This window comes from Thamnophis elegans, chromosome 6 (assembly GCF_009769535.1).
Source record: "Thamnophis elegans isolate rThaEle1 chromosome 6, rThaEle1.pri, whole genome shotgun sequence".
Lineage (NCBI taxonomy): Eukaryota > Metazoa > Chordata > Lepidosauria > Squamata > Colubridae > Thamnophis > Thamnophis elegans.
The window spans coordinates 6,302,187-6,325,767 of record NC_045546.1 but is presented as its reverse complement, the minus strand read 5'-3'; the positions used below and the strand labels follow the sequence as shown (position 1 = coordinate 6,325,767).

The window sequence follows — 23,581 nt, the reverse complement described above, 5'->3', positions numbered from 1 at the left end:
AAGGAATTTGTCTTTGGTGCATAAGCTCTCAGTGTACATAAAAGAAAAGATACATTCATCACGAATCGTAAAGTACAACACTTAAAGATAGTCATAAGGTACAAATATGCAATCAAATCATATTAGGAAACAATCAATATAAATCGAAAGGATACAAGCACAAAATTACAGTCACACTGTCAGCACCTCTTCATTGAGTAATTAGGAAAGAAGACCACGAGATTCCATAGGTAGAAATCAAGTGTACTTTTACTAATTATAAATGATTAGAAGCGTAGCAAAGCGAAGACTGATTATTTAGGCGCGAAAGCGATTGATATATAAAATAACCCATTCCCCACCCCTTGGCATCCCAGTTACAGTCCAATCATAATTCTCCTGTCAGGTGTGAGATAACTTCGAAAGGCATCACCAAGATGGAATGTCGATGCCGTTAGCCTTGGCGGGAACCTCCTCCGCATGCGTAGTCCGACAGGCAGCAGAACTCCAGAATCTTCCTCCAGCACAATTAGTAACCCCTCCCAAATACCATGCCCTCCCTCCCCGTTTCAATGGCAGCCAAAGCAGCAGCAAAGCAGAGGCTGACACACACACTCATAAGCGGAAGGGGATGGGTGATAGGAACGATGAGAAGATTAATAGTAGTGCAGACTCCACACTGTTTGACAGTGTGGAGGGAACATACCGTAGCCTTATCACATAAACCTTTAAGCTGGCAGTTATTACTTTTAACTCGGAAGCTGCATACTGTTCCCGACAGCAAGGGAGCTGAGATTTGATCTTGAAATATGCTAAGAATGGCTTTAAAAATTTAACTGGCACATAATGTTGGGGAAGGTGGTTGAATGCATGTTCGGCTTCCCAAAGAACATGACAACACAGAGGCCAGGTTGCAGCACATCAATTTCCTGGTTGGAGTAAATCAGGGGTGTCGAACTCTTATTTCATTGAGGGCCGCATCAGGGTTGTGTTTTACCACAGGGGGCCAGGATGGGCATGGCCAGCTCAACGTCACTCATGTCAGGGGCGCCAGTGGTGGCCTGAGTGCTGTGCCAGTGAAAACGGGCTCCCGAGCTCAGTTTTCGGTTGTGACAGCTTCCTGCAACCCTCTGCCAGCAAAAACAGGGCTCAGGCCCCATGTTTGTTGTTCTTTTTGCATCTGTTGTAGCCTACAAAATCTACTCTCCTTACAAAGTTAGGATGAAATCTTATTTTATCTCTTGGTCCCTCTGTTGCAGTGGTGAAATTCAAATTTTTTTACTACTGGTTCTGTGGACATGGCTTGGTGGGCGTGGCAGGGGAAGGATACTGTAAAATCTCCATTCCCTCTCCATTCCAGGGGAAGGATACTGCAAAATCTCCATTCCCTCTCCATTCCAGGGGAAGGATACTGCAAAATCTCCTTCCCCTCTCCACTCCAGGGGAAGGGATACTGCAAAATCTCCATTCTCATCCCACTCCAGGGGAAGGATACTGCAAAATCTCCATTCCCTCCCCACTCCAGGGGAAGGATACTGCAAAATCTCCATTCCCACCCCACTCCAGGGGAAGGATACTGCAAAATCTCCATTCCCACCCCACTTCAGGGCAAGGATACTGCAAAATCTCCATTCCCTCCCCACTCCAGGGTAAGGATACTGCAAAATCTCCATTCCCTCTCCACTCCAGGGGAAGGATACTGCAAAATCTCCATTCCCACCCCACTCCAGGGGAAGGATACTGCAAAATCTCCATTCCCACCCCACTCCAGGGGAAGGATACTGCAAAATCTCCATTCCCATCCCACTCCAGGGGAAGGATACTGCAAAATCCCCATTCCCACCCCACTCTGGAGCCAGCCAGTGGTGGCATTTGCCAGTTCTCCAAACTACTCAAAATTTCCGCTACCGGTTCTCCAGAACCTTTCAGAACCTGCTGGATTTCACCACTGCTCTGTTGTTGTTGTTTTAAACATTTTAAGTGGCCAGATTGCAGGTGTGAGAGAGGAAGAGATGCTTACTCATCTTATTGAAAAGGGACACATGTTTATCTGCCTTAGAAATAAATAAAATATGTGATCTTTATTTTTCAAGCTGATGCATACCCTGCCCTTGCTATTCATTTGAAAAAATGCCTTTTGGGAACCGTCTCTTGAAATTGCCTTATTGATACAGAAAGCAAAGAAGTAAAATTAGGCTCAGGACATGATGCATCCTCAAAGCTATGCTTTTGAAACCATAGTTAAAATAAATTATTGCTTGTTTTGAAATCATATTAATGGAAAGATTCAATTGGTGGGGGTCAGGCTCTGCTTCCCTTCCCTAGGCAGTTAAAATGCCATTGATGCAAAGATTATTCCGCTATTAATTTCTCCTTTTCCCCTTGCACAGCTCCCATTAATTACTGAGCGATGTGTAAATGCTTTAAAATCCCTTCAAGAGTTCAGCCGCATGGCTTTGAAATCAAAACGGCTTCCAATTTAGGCAACCATCGATTTCGAATTTTGCCTTCAAAGCACTTAAATCTGACCATTTTTTTGCAAAACGCCAGGATTGATTTCCTTCTCCAGCTGCTAAAGTCTTAACCCGGGTTGATTTATAGACTGGGTTGCGGGAAAACTTGATGGGATTCCATGAAAGTCAGTGTTTCCTACCCAACTATGGAACCTCCAGATAGCTGGACTTCAATTCCCAGAATTCCCGTGCCAGCAAGGCCATTCCTGCACATTCTGACAATAAGACTCACTCATTAGAAACTGGTGAGGTTGGAAAACATTGGTACCAATGGTAAAACATTCACTTGAATAAATTGTTTCAACTCCTACCCTCAAAACAACTCTATAGAGCACTGCATACCAGAACAACTAGACACAAGGACAGTTTTTTCCCGAACGCCATCACTCTGCTAAACAAATAATTCCCTCAACTATTAATCTTCTCATCATTCCTATCACCCATATCCTCCCACTTATGACTGTATGACAGTTGCTTGTATCCTGATTGTTTCCTAGTATGATTTGATTGCTTATATTTGTACCCTATGGCTATCATTAAGTGTTGTAGCTTACGATTTGTGACAAATGTATCTTTTCTTTTATGTACACTGAGAGCATCTGTACCAAAGACAAATTCCTTGTGTGTCCAATCAAACTTGGCCAATAAAGAATTCTATCCTATCCTATCCTATCTTATCCTATCCTCTATTCCTATTCCTATTCCTATTCTATTCTCTATTCCTATCCTATCATATCCTCTATTCCTATTCTATTCTATCCTATCCTATCCTATCCTATCCTCTATTCCTATTCCTATTCCTATTCTATTCTATGCTCTATGCCTATTTCTATCCTATCTTCTATTCTATCCTATCCTATCCTATCCTATCCTCTATTCCTATTCTATTCTATCCTATCCTCTATTCCTATTCCTATCCTATCCTATCCTCTATTCCTATTCTATTCTATCCTATCCTCTATTCCTATTCCTATTCTATTCTCTATTCCGATCCTATCATATCCTCCATTCCTATTCTATTCTATCCTATCCTATCCTATCCTATCCTATCCTATCCTCTATTCCTATTCCTATTCTATTCTATTCTATTCTCTATGCCTATTTCTATCCTATCCTATCCTCTATCCTATCCTATCCTATCCTATCCTATCCTATCCTATCCTCTATTCCTATTCTATTCTATCCTATCCTCTATTCCTATTCCTATTCTATTCTATTCTCTATTCCTATTCCTATCCTATCCTGTATTCCTATTCTATTCTACCCTATCCTATCCTCTATTCCTATTCCTATTCCTTTTCCTATTCTATTCTATTCTATTCTCTATTCCTATTCCTATTCCCATCCTATCCTATCCTATCCTCTATTCCTATTCTATTCTATCCTATCTTCTATTCCTATTCCTATTCTATCCTATTCTATTCTCTATTCCTATTCCTATCCTATCCTGTATTCCTATTCTATTCTACCCTATCCTATCCTCTATTCCTATTCCCATTCCCATTCCCATTCCCATTCTATTCTATTCTATTCTCTATTCCTATTCCTATTCCTATTCCTATTCCTATCCTATCCTATTCTATCCTCTATTCATATTGTATTCTATCCTATCCTATCCTATCCCCTATTCCTATTCCTATTCTATTCTTATTCTTATTCTTTTGTAAATTCAGCCAAGTTTCTATCCCAAAGGTACTTTTTCAAGAGGCAACTGGACTTTCTTATTTTTCTTTGAAGACGTTTTGCTTCTCATCCAAGAAGCTTCTTCAGCTCTGACTAGATGGTCATTTGCTGGTCATTTGCATTTTTTTAGAAAGTCATTGAGGCCACTTGGAGGTTTGTCTGAGTCCTCAGGGCCGCCTTAGTGGTGCAAATGAATGTGCAGCCTTCTTGGAACTGCTGAACGGACTGTGTTGCAAACCCTGAGGTTGCAGACAAGTCCTTCAATGCTGGAGGTTTTTAAGAGGAGGCTGGACAGCCACTTGTCTGGAATGGTACCTGAGCAGGAGGTTGGACTAGAAGACTTCCAAGGTCCCTTCCAACTCCGTTATTCTTTCATTCTATTCGGAATGAAGCAGCACTTCAGTTCCTGCAATCTTTTTTACGCAGTTTCAGAATACTTTCCCCCAATTCTTTACAAAACAGCCAAATGAATTCTTGGCAGTCCTTCAGAGAGGAGACTATGTCAGGCTCTTTGACCTCTGCCTCTAATTGGAAGTGATTTTTTCCCCCCAAATGCAATTCTCACAGAGTCTCTTTAATAAGATGAATGGAGAATAAAGGGCGAAGGTTGGGATCACTACATTTCTAGCTGGCTGAATTATTTCCCAGTTCGAACAATCTATGACGAAGTGTAATAAGGTTTTTTTTAACTGCCTCCGGCCAGGTGGTGGAACCTGTTTGCTGATAACAGAGTCACTTGCAGCTTGTAAGTTGACATAAATGTCTTCTAAATCTTTTATCAGCCTGAGAACTGACTCTTATAATTATTTTAGGCCTTGCAGGGTGTTATCACAAACTGGTTGCAAAATTGTATTGGGTCAACTGAAGTTATTTCCCTTGGTGCTTGAAGGACCACAGGGAAGAATCAGTGGTCTTTGAGAACGGCGGGCCAAAAGGTTTTTCTCAACCTTAGGAACTTTAAGGCAAGTGGACTTCAACTTCTAATGTGCCTAAAGCATTCTTTATCCATGCTCAGTGTCATCTTGACTCTGCACAGTTTCAAGATCGTCTCCAGCCAAATTGCCCTTCTCCAAATATTAAGAGAAAATCTACATCTGCTCCAGGATCTTTGCTTCCATCTCTTTGCATGTTGCAAGTCTTACTTCATTCTAAGCCTTTGCTTTCCTGACTTCATTCTTTCAAGATTGAGGTGCGTCTCCTGGGCCTTCTTCTCGGCCAGATCCAATTTGAACTGAGCTGTTTTGCCAACTCTTTCTCCTGGTGGCTGCTTAGCTCCAGCAACTACTTCCTGTTGGGGCCCTAAGGAGCCCAGGCAGGGAGGGGAGGAGTGGCTGGGAGGGGAGGGGTGAGTAGAGGCCGGCGAGGCACCCTTCGGTGTGAGTGACATTGAGTTGCCCATGCCCACCCAGTCACGTGACCACCTAGTCACACCCACCCAGCCGATCATTAGGCAGATCATATTAGAGGTCCGTGGGATTTAAAATTATGAATTTAGTAGTCCTTGAGGTCCGAAAGGTTGGTGAACCCTGGACTAGAAGACCTCCAAGGTCCCTTCCAGCTCTTCTCTTCTTTTCTCTCTTTTACTCTACTCTACTCTACTCCACTCCACTCCACTCCACTCCACTCCACTCTATAATGGAAGGCAGTAAGGCCAAAATACAAAGGTCAAAGAATTTGACGAAGGAAGAATTGAAAATTGGGATCCCACCTTGTCTGACGTTCGTTGCCTCTATATTCTTTGCCTTTATCTTCAAGAAACCCCAATTTTCACCCTTTTTTGAAGCTTAAGCTTGAAATAGAATTTTATAAAGGAGCCCAACTCCACTGCTCCAATTCACCTTAGCAAAACATAAGGGCGGGAAGCCCTGTGAAGAATTTATTTTATCAATTTATCACCATCCTCCCTTCTCCTTTGCCTCTCCTGCTTCGGTTCCCATCCTTCTGGCTGTCTGCAAATTTTTGGATTTCGGTTGAGTCATTGATTGGGGAGAAAGTTGTGTGCCAATAAAGGCAACAGCTTGCTAAGCAGAAACGTTAAAAGGCCCGAGCTGCCGTCCGTTTGATCAATTGTGTTTACTCGGAGATGGAAGAAAGCGTCCCCGCTGTGATGGAATGGAAGGATTACTTTCGTGTCTGTCAGCAACTAAAAACCTCCGGAAATGAAGAAAAATGCACAGAGCAAGAACTGGCATCAGCCTTGGTGGAACGTCTCACGGAGAAAGTCCGAACAGGGGTCAGTTCAAAGGTCCATCCCAGTAGCTGGTTTGCCTCTGACTCATCCCGCTGCTTCAGAAGATTTTAGCTGAACAAACTTTGCTTGTCAAAATTCTTTAACGGCAAATGTTTGTCTGAAGTCTAGCAAAATTGGATATGGCGGGAAGTGGGCGATGTCTACTCTAGAGAAAAGAAGGACTCGGTGGGGGACATGATAGCACTATTTCAGTATTGGAGGGGCTGCCACAAAGAAGAGGGGGGGTCAACCTGTTTTCCAAAGGACCAGAAAGTCAGGTAGGAAACAATGGATGGAAACCAATGAAGGAGAGGAGCAACCTGGAATTAAAGAGAAACTTCCTGAACAGTGAGGACAATTAGCCAGTGCAAGTGCTTGCCTTCAGAAGTTTTAGGTGCATCATCACTGGAGGTTTTGAAGAAGAGGCTAAACCAGGGGTCGGCAACCCATGGCTCTGGAGCCGCAAGTGGCTCTTTCATCCCTCTGCTGCGGCTCCCTGTCGCCGGTCAGCTCCACAATTGATAGGGCTTTCGGTTATGACAGGTAGAGGAAAAAGGATGTCGTGCTAGAGCGAGACTCTATGATGGGGGAACTGGACTTCTGGTTGGCAGAGGAAAAAGGGCGCTGCTCTAGAGGAGACTCTATGGTGGGGGAATTGGACTTCTGGTCGGCAGAGGAAAAAGGACGCCCTGCTATGAGGAGACTCTGAGGTGTGGGAACTGGACTACTGGTCGGCAGAGAAAACAGGGTGCCGTGCTATGAGGAGACTCTATGGTGGGGGAACTGGACTTCTGGTCGGCAGAGGAAAAAGGACGCCATGCTAGGAGAAGACTCTATGGTGGGGCACTGGTATTCTGGTCAGCAGAGGAAAAAGGATGGCGTGCTATGAGGAGACTATAGTGAGGGAACTGGACTTCTGGTCGGCAGAGGAAAAAGGATGCTGCGCTAGGAGGAGACCCTATGGTGGAGACTCTATGGTGGTCTCTATGGACTCTATGGTGGATTCTATGGTGGAGACATGAGTCTATCTGTCTGTCTGTCTGTCTGTCTGTCTGTCTGTCTGTCTGTCTGTCTGTCTATCTATCTATCTATCTATCTATCTATCTATCTATCTATCTATCTATCTATCTATCTATATCTATCATCAAGAGCCGTGGTGGTTAGAACGCAGTATTTCAGGCTAACTCTGCCCACTGCCAGCAGTTCAATCCTGACCGGCTCAAGGTTGACTGAGCCTTCCATCCTTCTGAGGTCAATAAAATGAGGACCAGTTTGTTGGGGGGGGGCGGAATAGGCTGACTGTAAACCGCTTAGAGAGGGCTGAGAAGCTGTGTACAGGTAATCCTCAATTTACGACAGTCTGTTTAATGATCATTCAATGTCACAACGGCACTGAAAAAAGTAAGCTATGACCATTTTTCACACTTACGACCATTGCAGCATCCCTGTGGTCACATGATCAAAATTTGGATGCTTGGCAAGGCGTTTTGCAGCCTTTTGACATGCAAAGTCAATAGGGTATACAGATCCGCTTAACAACCACATTACCAACTTAACAAATGCAACGATTCACTGAAGAACTATGGCAAGAAAAGCCCTAAAATGAGACACATAATAGCAATAGCAATAGCAGTTAGACTTATATACCACTTCATAGGGCTTTCAGCCCTCTCTAAGCGGTTTACAGAGTCAGCATATTGCCCCCAACAACAATCCGGGTCCTCATTTTGCCCACCTCGGAAGGATGGAAGGCTGAGTCAACCCTGAGACGGTGAGATTTGAACCGCTGAACTGTTGAACTAGCAGTCAGCTGAAGTAGCCTGCAGTACTGCACCCTAACCACTGTGCCACCTTGGCTCTTCAATGTTTCACTTAACAACATAAATGTTGGGCTCTGTTATGGTCGTACCTCGAGGACTAGCTGTCTAGGTCTAAGTGCGACGGCTATTGCTATTCTTCCTTTGCAGAGTAACCTTTTGAAATAGGTCCCTGCCCACAATACAGGGCGGGGCATAACCTTTTCCTAGGGGGTCACAGCAAGATCGACAGCAGTTTACAACTTCCGCGACACCTCATTTTAAAGCCCATAAAAAACTGAATTGAATGAGCTATTAAATGTTAAATTTGCTTTAAGAATGGCTGGAAAATTCGATTCGGAAGAACAAAGGATCATTGACAGAATAAAATGCATTGCCTTTCGAGAGGCTCGCGATGCTGGAGCAACAACAATGTCGAATTTTGGGGCAATGACGTCTGGCCGGGAAATTCGCCAGATCTCAATCCGGCAGAGAACATTGGGGCCATAATTAAGGATGAAGTGGAAGCTCTGATGATTCAGGAGCAAGGTCAAAATCGATATTCGGTTGAAACTTTGAGAATGAATTTGGAAACTGTGTTGAAAATCTGGAAAATCGAACGGAACTGTTTGAAGATTTGTTGTGTTCTTATCCACCTCTTTTGAATTCTGTTCGAAGGGCTAATGGTGGTCATACTGACTATTAAATCGTGTCAATAAACTCAGTTTTTGATGGGCTTTCGAATGGTGTATGAATTATTTGTGTTGTTATTACAAGTGTTGCTGTGACCCCCTAGGAAAAGGTTATGCCCCGCCCTGTACTGTTGTGTACAGTGACAAATACACCGTGTTGATTTTCATGTCTAAAATATCCACTCTAATGAATTCAGCCTTTGACGCCTGGTGTCAAAGCAATTGTCCTAAGGCTACAAATGCAATTCTCTTCAGGTGCAGATTATTGGTTTCTCAGCTATGGAGAATAATTTTTTTTTTTTTTTTGTCACTTAACGGCTAAGTTTTGAAATGTCTTTTTGGAAAGAAGCCTTTTGATCGACAGCTGCTCTGAGCTTCTCCGTCAACATTCCATGTGCAATTATAGTCACCTACTGCTCGGTGGCTAAGATGCTGTGCTTGTCGGTCAGAAAGGTCGGCAGTTCGGTGGTTCGAATCCCTAGCGCCGCGTAACGGAGTGAGCTCCCGTGACTTGTCCCAGCTTCCGCCAACCTAGCAGTTCGAAAGCAGGTAAAAAATAGCAATAGCAGTAGACTTATATACCGCTTCATAGGCCTTTCAGGCCTCTCTAAGCGGTTTACAGAGAGTCAGCATATTGCCCCCAACAATCTGGGTCCTCATTTTACCCACCTCGGAAGGATGGAAGGCTGAGTCAACCCTGAGCCGGTGAGATTTGAACCGCTGACCTGCTGATCTAGCAGTAGCCTGCAGTGCTGCATTTAACCACTGCGCCACCTTGGCTCTAAAAAATGCAAGGAGAAAAATAGGGACCACCTTTGGTGGGAAGGGAACAGCGTTCCTTGCGCCTTTGGCGTTGAGCCACATGATTACGGAGACGTCTTTGGACAGCGCTGGCTCTTCAGCTTTGAAACGAAGATGAGCACCGCCCCCTAGAGTCGGGAACGACTAGCACATATGTGTGAAGGGAACCTTTACCTTTATCTTTTACTGCTCGGCATTTGAGTGTGTATCGTCTCCTGCCATTTTTCTTATTGCTGGTGCCGTCATTACTGCAGTGAAAGGGGGTTGGCCAGACACATGAGATCTCAATACAGGTAGTCCTTGGCTTACGATTGGATACACAAGGAATTTGTCTCCGGGACATTAAGAATGGAGGGGAGGGGAGTGGAAGGGAAGGGAAGGAAAGGGAGGAGAGGAGGGGAGGGGAGAGGAGGAGGGGAGATGGGGAGGAAGAGAATAAGGTGTCAGGGTTCCAAATATCATCCAAAAGTAAATCAGAGTCCAAGGCAAAGTATTGCTCAAAGTTCCAATTTATTAAGAGAGCCATGTTGGCACATCTGGGAAAAAAAATCAGCTTCCCTTGCAAAAGCCGCGGGCTTGCGTGCACTACGCGTCCGAAGGCGGGTGGGGGGCGGCGTTAGCGGTGGCGGCGGTAGTGGCTGAAGCGTTAGCGGCACAGCGGTAGTGGCTGAAGTGGGGGGGCGGCCTAGCTTTTGCGAGCTCGCGTGCACTACGAGGCCGAAGGCAGGGGGGCGGCGTTAGCGGTGGCGGCAGCATTAGTATGCCACTCCGATCCGGTCACATGTGTAGCAAGCCACTCCCACAAAGGAGGCCACGCCCACCGAGTAGGTTCGAACAATTTTTGAAACCCACCCCTGTGGCAGTTCCACCTATCCAGTTCCGGTCAGGTGCAGAGGTGCAAAGACAAAGGATGACCTTGGCTTACTAGAAAGAATGTTGTTATGGCTACCTAGCATCTAACTCTGTAGAATCTCCCCTCCCATTTTCCCACAATAGAAAATACATAGCAGAATAATAGAAAGTGTGGCAGGCCAAAGATCCAAAAGAAAAGATGGCTGCAGGCCTGACATAGGGCTTGAAGGAACCTCGGAAGTGTTCTAGTCCAACCCCCTCGAGCAGGAAACCCTATACGATGGCTGCTTTACAACTGCTGTGTTTACTGAACGAACACCATTTTATGACCATTATAATATATGGCGGTAATGGAGAGTCTCCATTATGGTCGTAAGTCGAGGACTATTTTTATAATGCTTCTGTGGTGGCACGATGGTTTGCCCAATGCCTGGTATACAAAAGGCACTTTCCTGGCATTGTATAAACATACACACACACACATTCCTTGTAGAGATGGCTTTGAAATGACAATCAAAATGTCCCTCTCCAGCCCAATTACAGGCCAATTTCGATCCCCTTTTGAAAGCTCACCCCCTTCCATCAAAGATACGTTCTTCTGTGAAAGACGACAAAAGCTTTGCTGTGGGTTAACGTTTCCAATTTTCCCAAGAGAACAGAAGCCCAACCAATCTTTTACCCACACGCCGTTGCCCTTTATGTCTCTCCGTGTGAGCTCGAAGAACATGTTCTCAATAATGGGACAACCCCAGACAAGAATCTTGCTGACTCTTGATCAGGTTAAAGATCACAAGACAATTAATTACTAGCAGTTTTCAGGTCTTCGGAGTACAAGCAAAGGTGCTGACACTTCCTTTTGTGCATTGGTTTCCATTCTGGGTAATTTCTTGGAACTTGACATTATCCATTTTTTTAAAGATCTCTGGTTTGGTATAAATAGTGTTAACTCTTCCTCCTATTTTTGAGGTGCAGGAGGCGGTGAGCATGGTCACCTCATGGCTGCCGCTATGTTGCGTGTCGCTGGGCCTGCCGCTCTGTTTGTGGCGGCCATTAGCGTGACAGAAGGGGCGCGGGTTGCAGGAGAGGCTGTTAGGTAAGGCGGGGCATGGGGCATGTTCCCCTCCCTCCCCCCCCTCCAGCCTTTTTTTTCTTCTGCAGTGTACAGAAGAGTTGATCTTTCATTTATTTTTCTTTTCTTTTTTTTTTGAAAATTTTATTAATTTCATATATACATTCACAATTATGTGATCTCATAACTGTTATTAATAATATGTATTTATAACAATTTTTCCCCTACAGTTGACAATATACTTGAAATCGCTTTTTTACTGTCCCATAGATCCATCTTATCTTACAACATTCCTACTTCTTCTTCCTTCCTTCCCTCCTTTCTTCTCTCCTTTCTTCTCTCCTACTCTCCTTCCTTCCCTCCTTCCTTCCCTCCCTCCTTCCCCCTTCCCTCCTTCCCTCCTCCCTTCTCTCCTTCTCTCCTTCTCTCCTTCCCTCCTCCTTCCCTGCTTCCTTCCCTGCTTCCTTCCCTCCTTTCTTCTCTCCTCCTCTCCTTCCTTTCCCCCTTCCTTTCCTCCTACCTTCCCCCCCTTCCTTCTCTCCTACATTCCCTCCTTCCTTCCCTCCTTTCTTCTCTCCTACTCTCCTTCCTTCCCTCCTTCCTTCCCTCCCTCCTTCCCCCTTCCCTCCTTCCCTCCCCCCTTCTCTCCTTCTCTCCTTCCCTCCTCCTTCCCTGCTCCCTTCCCTCCTTCCTTCCCTCCTTTCTTCTCTCCTCCTCTCCTTTCTTTCCCCCTTCCTTTCCTCCTACCTTCCCCCCTTCCTTCTCTCCTTCCTTCCCTCCTTCCTTCCCTCCTTTCTTCTCTCCTACTCTCCTTCCTTCCCTCCTTCCTTCCCTCCCTCCTTCCCCCTTCCCTCCTTCCCTCCTCCCTTCTCTCCTTCTCTCCCTCCCTCCTCCTTCCCTCCTTCCTTCCCGCCTTCCTTCCCTCCTTTCGTCTCTCCTCCTCTCCTTCCTTTCCCCCTTCCTTTCCTCCTACCTTTCCCCCTTCCTTCTCTCCTACATTCCCTCCTTCCTTCCCTCCTTTCTTCTCTCCTTCCTTCCCTCCTTCCTTCCCTCCTTTCTTCTCTCCTTCTCTCCTCCCCTCCAGCCTTACCGCCTCACCTTGCATTGTTTCAACCCGAGAAAATGGGGACTGGCTGCGCATGCGTTTAAATATTTTAGGGGAGGGCTTATTTTGGGGGAGGGCTCGTTTTCAGGAGAGGTCTTATTTTAGCGCATGCACTCAGAAGCCTGATTGGGCTTATTATCCAGGGAGGTCTTATTTTGGGGAAAACCGGGTATCAACGAGGGAAGCACAAAACAGAAACAAAGACATATATATTTTTGATAAAACTCTCTGAGGCTTATCATCCCTTATCCCAATATCCACTCCAGAATTCATACATATAGAGGCATCCATAAATTACCACCCCCCCCCCCCAAATAAAACTGGCTGTTGTTTTGTCACTGTGGTATTCTCTCAGTGGGCGTTTTGCAAGAACCTTTGTGGCCAAAAGCAATTTAGCAAACCACTGGCGCTCTGATTGCCTTGAAGAAGCTTTCGAATATGGCCTGAAGATCAGCTGGAATCCTGTCCAGTTTTTCTTCATAAAGAATAGAGCTATTTTGCAACAATAAGCTAAACTTGTGTTATTAAAGCTGAGGCAGCCCGGCTCTTTAGCAAATGGGAAAGGAATCGATAGACAGCATTTAACCATCTGGTGATCTAATCCGCTTGTCATTGTAAAACTTTCTGGTCCCTGGATAGCAAGTCCAAATACAATACAATAGAAGAATGGGAAGGGACCTTGGAGGTCTTCTAGTCCAACCCCCTGCCTAGGCAGGAAACCCTATACCATTTCAGACAAATGGCTATCCAACATCTTCTTAAAGACTTCCAGTGTTGGGGCATTCACAACTTCTGGAGGCAACTTCTGTTCCACTGATTAATTGTTGTAACTGTCAGGAAATTTCTCCTCAGTTTTAAGTTGCTTCTCTCCTTGATTAGTTTCTACCCATTGCTTCTTGTTCTACTCTCAGGTGCTTTGGAGAATAGTTTGACTCCCTCTTCTTTGTGGCAACCCCTGAGATATTGGAAGACTGCTATCATGTCTCCCCTAGTCCTTCTTTTCATTAAACTAGACATACCCAGTTCCTGCAACCGTTCCTCATATGTTTTAGCCTCCAGTCCCCTAATCCTCTTTGTTGCTCTTCTCTGCACTCTTTCTAGGGTCTCCACATCTTTTCTACATCGTGGCGACCAAAACTGAATGCAGTATTCCAAGTGATATTCCTTCAAACTTTGATCTAAAGCAGGGGTGTCAAAATCAAGCCCAAGAGAAAATGGATAAAAGAGGAAGAAGGGGGGAAAGTGTAGTATTAGTAGATTAAAGGGAATAGTAGCATGCTTGGTCTTGTTATGCAACTAATTAAGAAATAAAGAACGCATAGTATATTGTTAATTGTAGAAAAAAAACTGAAAGAAATGCTCTCTATGTCAAAACGTAACTAGAGGATATATACTGTTTATAGTAAAATAGACCAATAGAGAAATATGAAAAGATCATTTGGTGCAATTTTTGTAGGGGCAATTGAAGATATTGTTTATGTATTAGGAAAAAAACGAATATAAAAAAATGGAAAATAATGGAAGAAAATAATTTGGCTGAACGTGAAAACCAATCTACGATGTAAAATGGATTAAGTAAAGGAGAGGATGTAAAAGGCAACATCTATCTGGTCAACACTTTGTATGTGTAAAGATGTATTAAAAAATAAACTTGTGGGGGGGAAATCAAGGCCCGCGGGCCGGATCCAGGCCACGGAGTGCTTAAATCTGGTCCGCAGGGCCGCTCTGGAAATAGCAAAGGAGCAGTTCATGGTACCTCTGGTAGCCAAAATGGGGTTGGGGGTGCGTGTCCCCCCATGCCCTATTTTGCCTGGCAGGATGCTGCAGGAGGCATCCGTCCTATCTCCCCCCCACCTCTTCGTGCTAGTCGGCCCATGGAGGAGAACTACAATGCTGATCCGGCCCTCCAAGAAATCCAGTTTGACACCCCTGGTCTAAAGGGCCAAAAACTTTGTTATTTGTATTTTAAATTATTATACCGCCCCACTGGGAGCAGGTACCGTATTTTTCAAAGTATAAGATGCACCTTTTTCCCTCAAAAAAGAGGGTGAAAATCTGGGTGAGTCTTATACACTGAATACAGCATCTTTTGCCTCACGAAACCCCGCCCCCTTCACCAAAATGGCAGTGCATAGCTTGTAGGAGGCTTTCAGAGAATCCCTGGGGACTGGGGAAGGCAGAAATGAGCAAAAAAAGTTCTTTTGCTCAATTTTCCCCCCTCCCCAGTCCCCAGGAGCACTCTATAAGCTTCCTAATGCCCTTTTTTAAAAATAAAAAACGGGCTCGTTTTCACAAAAAAAATGGGCCGTTTTTTGCTCATTTTTGTGCCCCCCCCCCAGGAACACACTACAAGCCTCCTAAAAGCTATACATGCCTTTTTTTGGGGGGATGGGCCCATTTTCACAAAAAATGGGCCGTTTTTGGGAGGTCTGCAGAGTGCTAAAACTTTTTTTTTTTAATTTGCCTCTTCAAAACCTTGGTGCGTCTTATACTCTGAAAAATACGGTAGTGGGTGAAAGCTTGTCAAAGAAAGATCCCTCCTAGAACATTCTAGGGGAAATTTCCTGTCAATTAAAACAGTTAATTAGTGGAATGGCTGGTATTTGTCCAGAATGGTATAGGGTCTCCTGCTTAAGCAGCGGGTTGGACTAGAATAGGGGTGTCAAACTCGATGTCATTGAGCACCGCATCAGAGTTGTGTTTGACCTCGGGAGTGTGTGTGTGTGTGGAGGGTCCAGTGTGGGCGTGGCCAGTTCGATGTCACTCCTGTCAGAGGCACCTGTGGTGGCCCGCGTGCTCTGCCAGTGAAAACAGGCTCCCGAGTTTATTTTCGTCTGCCACGGCCTCCTGAAAATGGAGTTCGGAAGGGCCTCCTGAGCTCCATTTTCATTGGCACAAGGTTGCAGGAGGCTGTGGCAGCCGAAAACGGAGCTTGGGAGCCCGTTTTTGCAGACAGAGGCACCGCGGGCCAGTCCAGGGTGGCCCCATGGGCCAAATCTAAGTACCTCACGGGCTGGATCCGGCCCCCAGTCCTTGAGTTTGACACTCCTGAACTAGAAGATTTGCAAGGTCCCTTATGTTATTCTGTTACACTTGCATAGTCAAGGATACCCTTTCTCTGACAGTTATATTGTTATTTATTTTCCTCCCTCTTTCTCTTTTCTGTAGGGCAATTCTGGCCTGGGGTTCAGTATCGCTGGAGGAACAGATAACCCACATATCGGGGATGATCCCGGAATATTTATTACTAAGATAATACCAGGAGGAGCTGCCGCAGAGGATGGAAGACTCAGGTAATTTGCTCTTTTATTTTCTAAACATAGAATCTGACACTGTACCTGTTGTGACCTGCCAGCGGAGCTGGCAGCAGATTCGGACAGTGAGGAGGTTGGGGAGGAACATGGGCCAGTCCTGGAGTCTGGGGAAGGCTCTGAAGAACAGCTGGAGCCTGTTTCCAGTGTGCACATGCGCAGAGATGCCAGGATAAGGGAACAGCTAAGGAACAAGGGTTGACTCGGGGGTAAAGCCTCTCATTTCACCTCGAGCGGTAAGGAAGCGAGCCTCGGGCCGGCATCCCTGCCTCCTTCCTTCGAGAGCCCCGGCAGCGGGGAATGCAAAGCGGAATAGGAGGTGCCCGGCCAGCAGAGGTTCCGCGTGGAAGGCAAGGGAAGGGTGCAGCGGTGGGGGAGGCTGTCTGTCTCCCAAGCCGGCTCTTGGAGGAAGGAGGCAGGGATGCCTGCCTGCATCCCACGGATGGGGCTTCCCTTGTTTGCCCGGCCCAATTTCTGGCATGCCATGGACCAGTGCCAGTCCTTGGATCAGGGGTTGGAGACCTCTTTTCTAAGAGATTGTATCCAAGAATCATGAAACAATTCTTAGTGACAGCTGGATCAAACAGATTGATTTTTGTGTTTTCCATCTTGTTTTGTGCCGGGGTGTCAAACTCAAGGCCTGTGGGCCAGATCTAGTCTACGGGGTGTTTAGTTCTGGCCCATGGGGCTGTCCTGGAAATAGCAAAAGACCAGCCCATGGTGCCTCTGCAGGGGTGGGATCCTACCAGTTTAATAACCAGTTCGCCAAGCGCACACGCCTGACGTGCACTGCGTGTGTGCGTAGTTTACAGAGAAATCACCGTCCGCATAACTGCTGGCGAGGAAAACAGCTGAGGCGCGGAAATCCACTCTACCACACCTATCAGCTGGGCTTCAGAAAAGGGAATATAGGTGAGCATGGCAGAGGGGCAGGCAGGTGGGCCCAGCTGAAAGTCAGAGCGAACCGGTTCGTTCCAGTGGTGGGTTCCAGATCCCATTGCAATGGGTATGCTGCAACGGGGCCGGGAGTCCACCACGCATGCATATGTCACCACCCTGCGATGTTCCAGCTGCTCGGCGGACATCATACAGGTGGCATACGCTGTGCGGGCGCGTGTAATTAATCTGGTTGGCTTAAAAAGAGGTAAGGAACGCAGGCAGGTCGGTGGGCCCAACAAAACACCGTTCCAGTACAGTGGCCGCTGCTCCCAACTGCCACTGGTATGCCCTTACCGGGGTGTACCACCCGGAACCTATCATTGGTTCGCCCCCAGCTGATAGTCGGAGCTACCAGTTCGCTCAAACTGGTTTGAACCAGTAGAATCCCACCCCTGTGCCTCTGCCAGCAAAAACAGAGCTTGGGAGGGCCATGTGTAGTCCCCAAGCTCTATTTACCCCGGTAGAGGGTTGCAGGAGGCTGTCGCAGCCAAAAATGGAGCTCAGGAACCCATTTTTGCCGGCAGAGAGCTGAGTCCGCCACAGGTGCCCCCCAACACAAGTGATGTCAAGCTGGCCACACCCATCTGGCCACACCCACCCCAGTCCCCCCGAGGTCAAACACAGCCCTGATGCGGCCCTCAATGAAATTGTGTTTGACACCCCTGTTTTATGCAATCAGCTGTGTATTACAAGCTGGTGAGAAAAGCAGACACATTTCTCATCCTATTTTTCCTCTGTATAATCTACGTTGCCGGCTAAAGAGAAACTCGGACTTGTCCCCGTGTTGCAAAGTAGCGTTCGTGGATTTACAATCTTACCGATGCTTGTCAGCGGTGCTGTTGGAGGATTTTAGAAACCATAAATTGGGAGGGGGGGGAAATCCACGTTAGAGCTTGAACGGCCAACAGATTGATGAAGCAGGGAACTGCTGAGCACAGTAGGTCCATCAATCAGCCTAATTGATAGCTCTCTCCCTAGATCCTACCAGGGCTGCATTAGCTGCTGGTGAGCCTGATAAAAAGCCACAAGTTCCTGTGCTGAGATTTGTTTGTTTGCTGGTTCTTAAAATTATTTGAGGCCCATCTTCCTTTCCTGGTCCAGGATTCTATCCTCCGCGAGCTGCACTGGTTACCGATCGGTCTCCGGATACGCTTCAAAGTGCTAGTCGTAACTTATAAAGCCCTTCATGGTATTGGACCTGGGTACTTGAGAGACCGCCTGCTGCCAATTACCTCCCACAGACCCGTTAGATCGCACAGGGTTAGGGTTAGGGTTAGGGTTCACCGACTTTATGGATGAATCAGAACCACCAAGCACGTGTGATTCTGGGCAGCTGACCGCATGGAGTTGAGAGTGGGGGTGGGTATTGATACTCTCTCTGGGATTTGTTTCTAGAAGCCTGGCACGCTGACAAATTAGCCATAGATGGACACATAGACATCAACAATATCTATAGACAGGGGTGGGCTGTTCTGGTTTCGGCCAGGTTCGGGCGATCCTCTAGCGAAAATTCTGCATGGTTCGGCAAACCCCCAAATCCCACTCCTGGCTGGCCACGCCCATCCCAACACGCCCCTCCCGGGAGTCTCTACGTGGCCTGCCAAGTAAGTTCAGGGCCCGCACAGCACGTGTGATTCTGGGCAGCTGACCGCATGGAGTTGAGAGTGGGGGTGGGTATTGATACTCTCTCTGGGCTTTGCACTTGAGCTTCCTGTTCCTGTGGAAGAATATGTATTCTGTTGGCTGTTGTCAGATTCCCGTGGGGCTCTGTACAAATCCTAGCCGTTTGCCTGAGCTATGTTTGGTTGAAGTTTGGCTGATGCAACGAAGGGGCTTGTTGAGCAATCCCTATTGTGGCTGAGGGCTAACCTAGCACTGATGATGTTACCTAGGGCAGGTAATGAAATGTCTGCAAGAGAACAAGGAAGCGTAGAGAGCACCAAGGATCCCTCATTTCAACCCCAAGCTACAAATATCCTCCTTTATTAGAACCTGGAGTTAAGGAGAAACTTCCTGAGAACAATTAATCTGTGGAACAGCTTGCTGTTGAAGGCTTTCAAAAAGAGACTGGTCAGCCATTTATCTGAAATGGTACAGGGCAGGGATGGCTAACCTTTTTGTCGTCACGTGCCAAAAGTGCGTGCATACGCATGCGACCGCACCCATAATGCAATGCTTGCGCATGCCCAAACCCACCGCGCCCCCATGCATGCACGCATGACCTCCCCATGTGCATCCTGGCCCCTGTGCATGCATGCACAACCCCCTGCACCCCCCTGCATATGCGCCCCACTCCCCCTCACCCATTTTTTGCTTCTAGGTTGGTGCACGAAGCTTTCCAGGCCCAAAATGGGGCAGGGGAAGGCTTGCATGGTACCCCATGCCCTGTTTTTGGCCTGGAAGGCCTCCTGCACCAACCTGGAAGCCATAACGGGCCACGGGAATGCTGCACAAAGTCCCAACACATAATGTGAGCGCTCCCCTGCGCATGCGCCCAGCGCATCCGTGCACCGCATGCGAGACAGAGACCTGGAGACCAGCTGGCCCGCGGGAGGCATGCACATGCGCAGTGGAGCTGGGCTGGAGTGATGGCTGGTGTGCCCACCAAGAGGGTTCTATGTGCCATCTGTGGCATGCGTGTCATAGGTTTCCACATCACGGGTATAGGGTCTCCTGCTCAGGTCAGGGGTTGGACTAGAATAGCAATAGCAGTTAGACTTATATACCGCTTCATAGAGCTTTCAGCCCTCTCTAAGCGGTTTACAGAGTCAGCATATCGCCCCCACAGTCTGGGTCCTCATTTCACCCACCTCGGAAGGATGGAAGGTTGATTCAACCCTGAGCCGGTGAGATTTGAACAGCCGAACTGCAGATAGCAGTCAGCTGAAGTAGCCTGCAGTGCTGCATTTAACCACTGTGCCACCTCGGCTCATGACCTCCAAGGTCTCTTCTGACTCTATCAGTCTAGATTTCTATGCGTTCTTTGTGCTCTTATTAACCATCGCCGATTGCTCTCAGGCTTCAGTGCAAAACAACCCATTTTTTTAAGGCACTCTCATTCGGATTTGCTGCCCTCGCTTGTGTTCCTTCAACAAGTTTGAACAAGATCGTGCCGAGTGAGTTTTCCCACCTCTGGCCAAGGGAGGCATCTCTTCTGCTCCTTCGTGCGATGACGTCTCTCCATTCAGAAGAAAAAGAAGAAGAAGAAATGGGTGGAATTTTGGCCCGGGGGTTTGTTGTGACTCTTTGATTTGCTGGCGTTATTTATGTCAAGGACAAAATCCAATCCAGAAAGCTAAGGGAGAGAAAGATGAAAGCTGCTTGCAACATAGCAATTTGGAAGAGGAGAATGTGTTGCAACCAGTTTTCTGGCTGGATTGAGAAGCTGCTGCTTTGACTTTTTAACCGGAGTGACTTTTTCCGAAACTCCGATTTGACAGGTAACTGAGAAGGCGCCTTCCCTTCTTCTGGGTTCACCTTTTTAATCTCATTTGAAACATTCGCATTTTGTTGCATCTGCTCGGGATCCGTATTGCAACCTTGCATTGCTTAGCAGTTCTGGAACAATTCAGAAGGTCCAGAATTCAGAGAGCACCTGATATATATCTGGAGCAAAGGAGTAAGTTCTGTTAAGGCTTTTGTCGTTCTGTTAGATGCAGGGAGAATAAAACAGAAAGATATTTTATGCCTTCCCTTCGTCGTCTTCTGGTGAGCTTAATACATGATATTTCTTGTTTACTGCTTGCCGGCTCTGGCAGAATGGGTGGTGAATCCAGATCCTTGCTTCCTGCTGTATCATTTCACCGATTAAAAACTTTTTCTAACTTGGAATTTTATATTATCGTTTAATCGTCCAGGAAAGAAGTGGAGCATTGACGGAAAAAAATCAGCATTGATAAAGGAGAATATTTGTAGCTCAGGGTTGAAATGCGGGGGTCCTTGGTGCTCTCTGAGCTTGCTTGTTTTCTTGTACTGCTTTCATTACTGAGCTGGCTTGTTTTATTTTATTTATTTAGTTTGTCAAATGTGCGAGATAACAGGTATAAGTATAAACATGGAACATGAACACAGGAAATGAGTTCGAATAAATGGGGACAGTAGGACAGGGACAGTAGGCACGCTGGTGCGCTTATGCACGCCCCCTTTACAGACCTGTTACAAATGGGGCGAGGTCCATGGTAGACAGTTTGAGGTTGAAACTGTGGGGGTTTGAGGCTAACAACGAAGTCGGGTAGGGCATTCCAGGCGTTGACCACTCTGTTGCTGAAGTCGTATTTTCTGCAATCGAGTTTGGAGCAGTTTACCTTGAGTTTGTCTCGATTGCCCGAGTATTATTGCGGTTGAAGCTGAAGAAGTCATTGACAGGTACGATGTTGTAGCAGGCAATTTTGTATACTACACTTAGGTCAGACTTTAGTTGGTGTAGTTCTAGGTTATCCAACCTCAAAATTTCGAGCCTGGTGGCGTAAGGTATTGTGTTGTGAGCAGAGGAGTGGAGGACTCTTCTCGTGAAATATTTCTGGACTCGCTCAATCGTATTAATGTCCGATACACAGTGCGGATTCCAGTGTATTCGAGAATTGGTCTGGCAAAAGTTTTGTGTGCCCTAGTTTGCAGTACAATGTTATCGGAGAAGAAGCTTCGCAAAACGACTTTCCTTACTCGAAGTAGTGAACATCATCAGTGCTACTACGAAAGAGTGGGGTTTGCTCTCAGAACTCATCCGTGAACACCAAGCCAGAAGACATGATGAAAAGACCCTTTCATTTCAGAACTCATGGGCGGACCATCTTTTCAATTGAGAAAATGTGGCCATCCGAGACCAAGCCAAGTCAAAAAATGCTAGAAAGTTTCTAGAAGCCTGGCACGCTGACAAATTAGCCATAGATGGACACATAGACATCAACAATATCTATAGACAGGGGTGGGCTGTTACGGTTTCGCCCAGGTTTGGGCGATCCTCTAGCGAAAATTCGACACGGTTTGGCAAACCCCCAAATCCCACTCCTGGCTGGCCACGCCCATCCCAACACGCCCCTCCCGTGAGTCTCTACGTGGCCTGCCAAGTAAGTTCAGGGCCTGCGCAGAGACGGCGACGGTAAAAAATGGGCCTCCCGGAGTCTCTGGAAGACTGGAAATGGGCCTGTTTCTGGCCTCAGGACGCCTCTGGAGCCTGGGGAGGCCATTTTCGCCCTCCTGGAGGCTCGAGGAATGATCATAATGGGGTGAAAACTAGTCATGTCACTTTTTAGTGTTGTCGTAACTTTCAGCGGTCACTAAATGAATGGTTGTAAGTTGAGGGCCACTTGTATGCCTATTTGTCCAATAGCATACTTCTCAAAGACATGCCTCTAACTTTTTAATATTCCTGGAAAAAAGTAGGAAAGGGTAGGGTAGAATTATTAGAATTAGAATTAGAATTAGAATTAGAGTAGAGTAGAAAGGAATAGGAATAGGAATAGGAATAGGAATAGGATAGAATAGAATAGAATAGAATAATAGAACAGAACAGAACAGTGTATAGTAGAGTAGAACAGGACAGGAGACAGACAGGAATAGGAATAGGAATAGAACAGAACAGAATAGAATAGAATAGAATAATAGAATGGAATGGAACGGAACAGAACAGAGTAGCGTACAGTAGAGTAGAACAGGATAGGAGACAGGACAGGAATAGGAATAGGAATAGGAATGGGATAATAGAATGGAACAGAACAGAACAGAACAGAATAGAATAGAATAGAATAGAATAGAATAGAATAATAGAATGGAACGGAACGGAACAGAACAGAACAGAGTAGCGTACAGTAGAGTAGAACAGGATAGGAGACAGGACAGGAATAGGAATAGGAATAGGATAATAGAATGGAATGGAACAGAACGGAACAGAACAGAAGAGAGTAGCAAACAGTAGAGTAGAACAGGACAGGAGACAGGACAGGAATAGGAACAGGAATAGAGATTCTTTATTGACCAAGTGTGATTCAGCACAGAAAGAAATTGTCTCCATCGCATAAGCTCTCAGTGTCCATACAAGCAGCAAGTGATAAATCATGTACACAATGACTGCAACAATACATTTCTCTTTTCCTCCTATTATTACTACTCATACTTTGAGGGTTTGTGATTGCTGGGCTTCCTACTAGCAGGTTATTATCTATTTTGGTTTAGCCTTCAAAGTACTTGCAAGACTAGAATCTGACAGGTTTTCTCATAATGAGGTTGACTCCCAGGGATTCAAGTGGAACAAGTAGTACATGGCTTCAAGACAGAGCCTGAAATGATGGACAAATGGCTGCTCAATTGGGAGTTCTTTGGTGTCCAAATCCATAACCACTTAAGTTTCTGAGATTTAGATAGCATTGATTTTTCTGGAAAGCTTTAAAGAATCCCAAGTGTAATCAAGCCTGACTATTATGGATAAAGTAAAGGTAAAGGTTCCCCTCGCACATATGTGCTAGTTGTTCCCAGCTCTAGGGGGCGGTGCTCATCTCCGTTTCAAAGCCGAAGAGCCAGCGCTGTCCGAAGGGGTCTCCGTGGTCATGTGGCCGGCATGACTAAACGCCAAAGGCTCACGGAATGCTGTTACCTTCCCACCAAAGATGGTTCCT

General features: G+C 46.2%; 1 protein-coding gene across 1 annotated transcript in view; it reads left to right on the top strand.

Moving 5' to 3' along the window:
- Positions 1-23,581, top strand: part of DLG2 (discs large MAGUK scaffold protein 2) — a 415,458-nt gene that overhangs the window by 186,713 nt on the left and 205,164 nt on the right. The window contains exon 4 of the mRNA XM_032219707.1: positions 15,889-16,013. Coding sequence (XP_032075598.1) covers positions 15,889-16,013 — 125 coding nt within the window. The remainder of the gene's footprint in view (positions 1-15,888; positions 16,014-23,581) is intronic.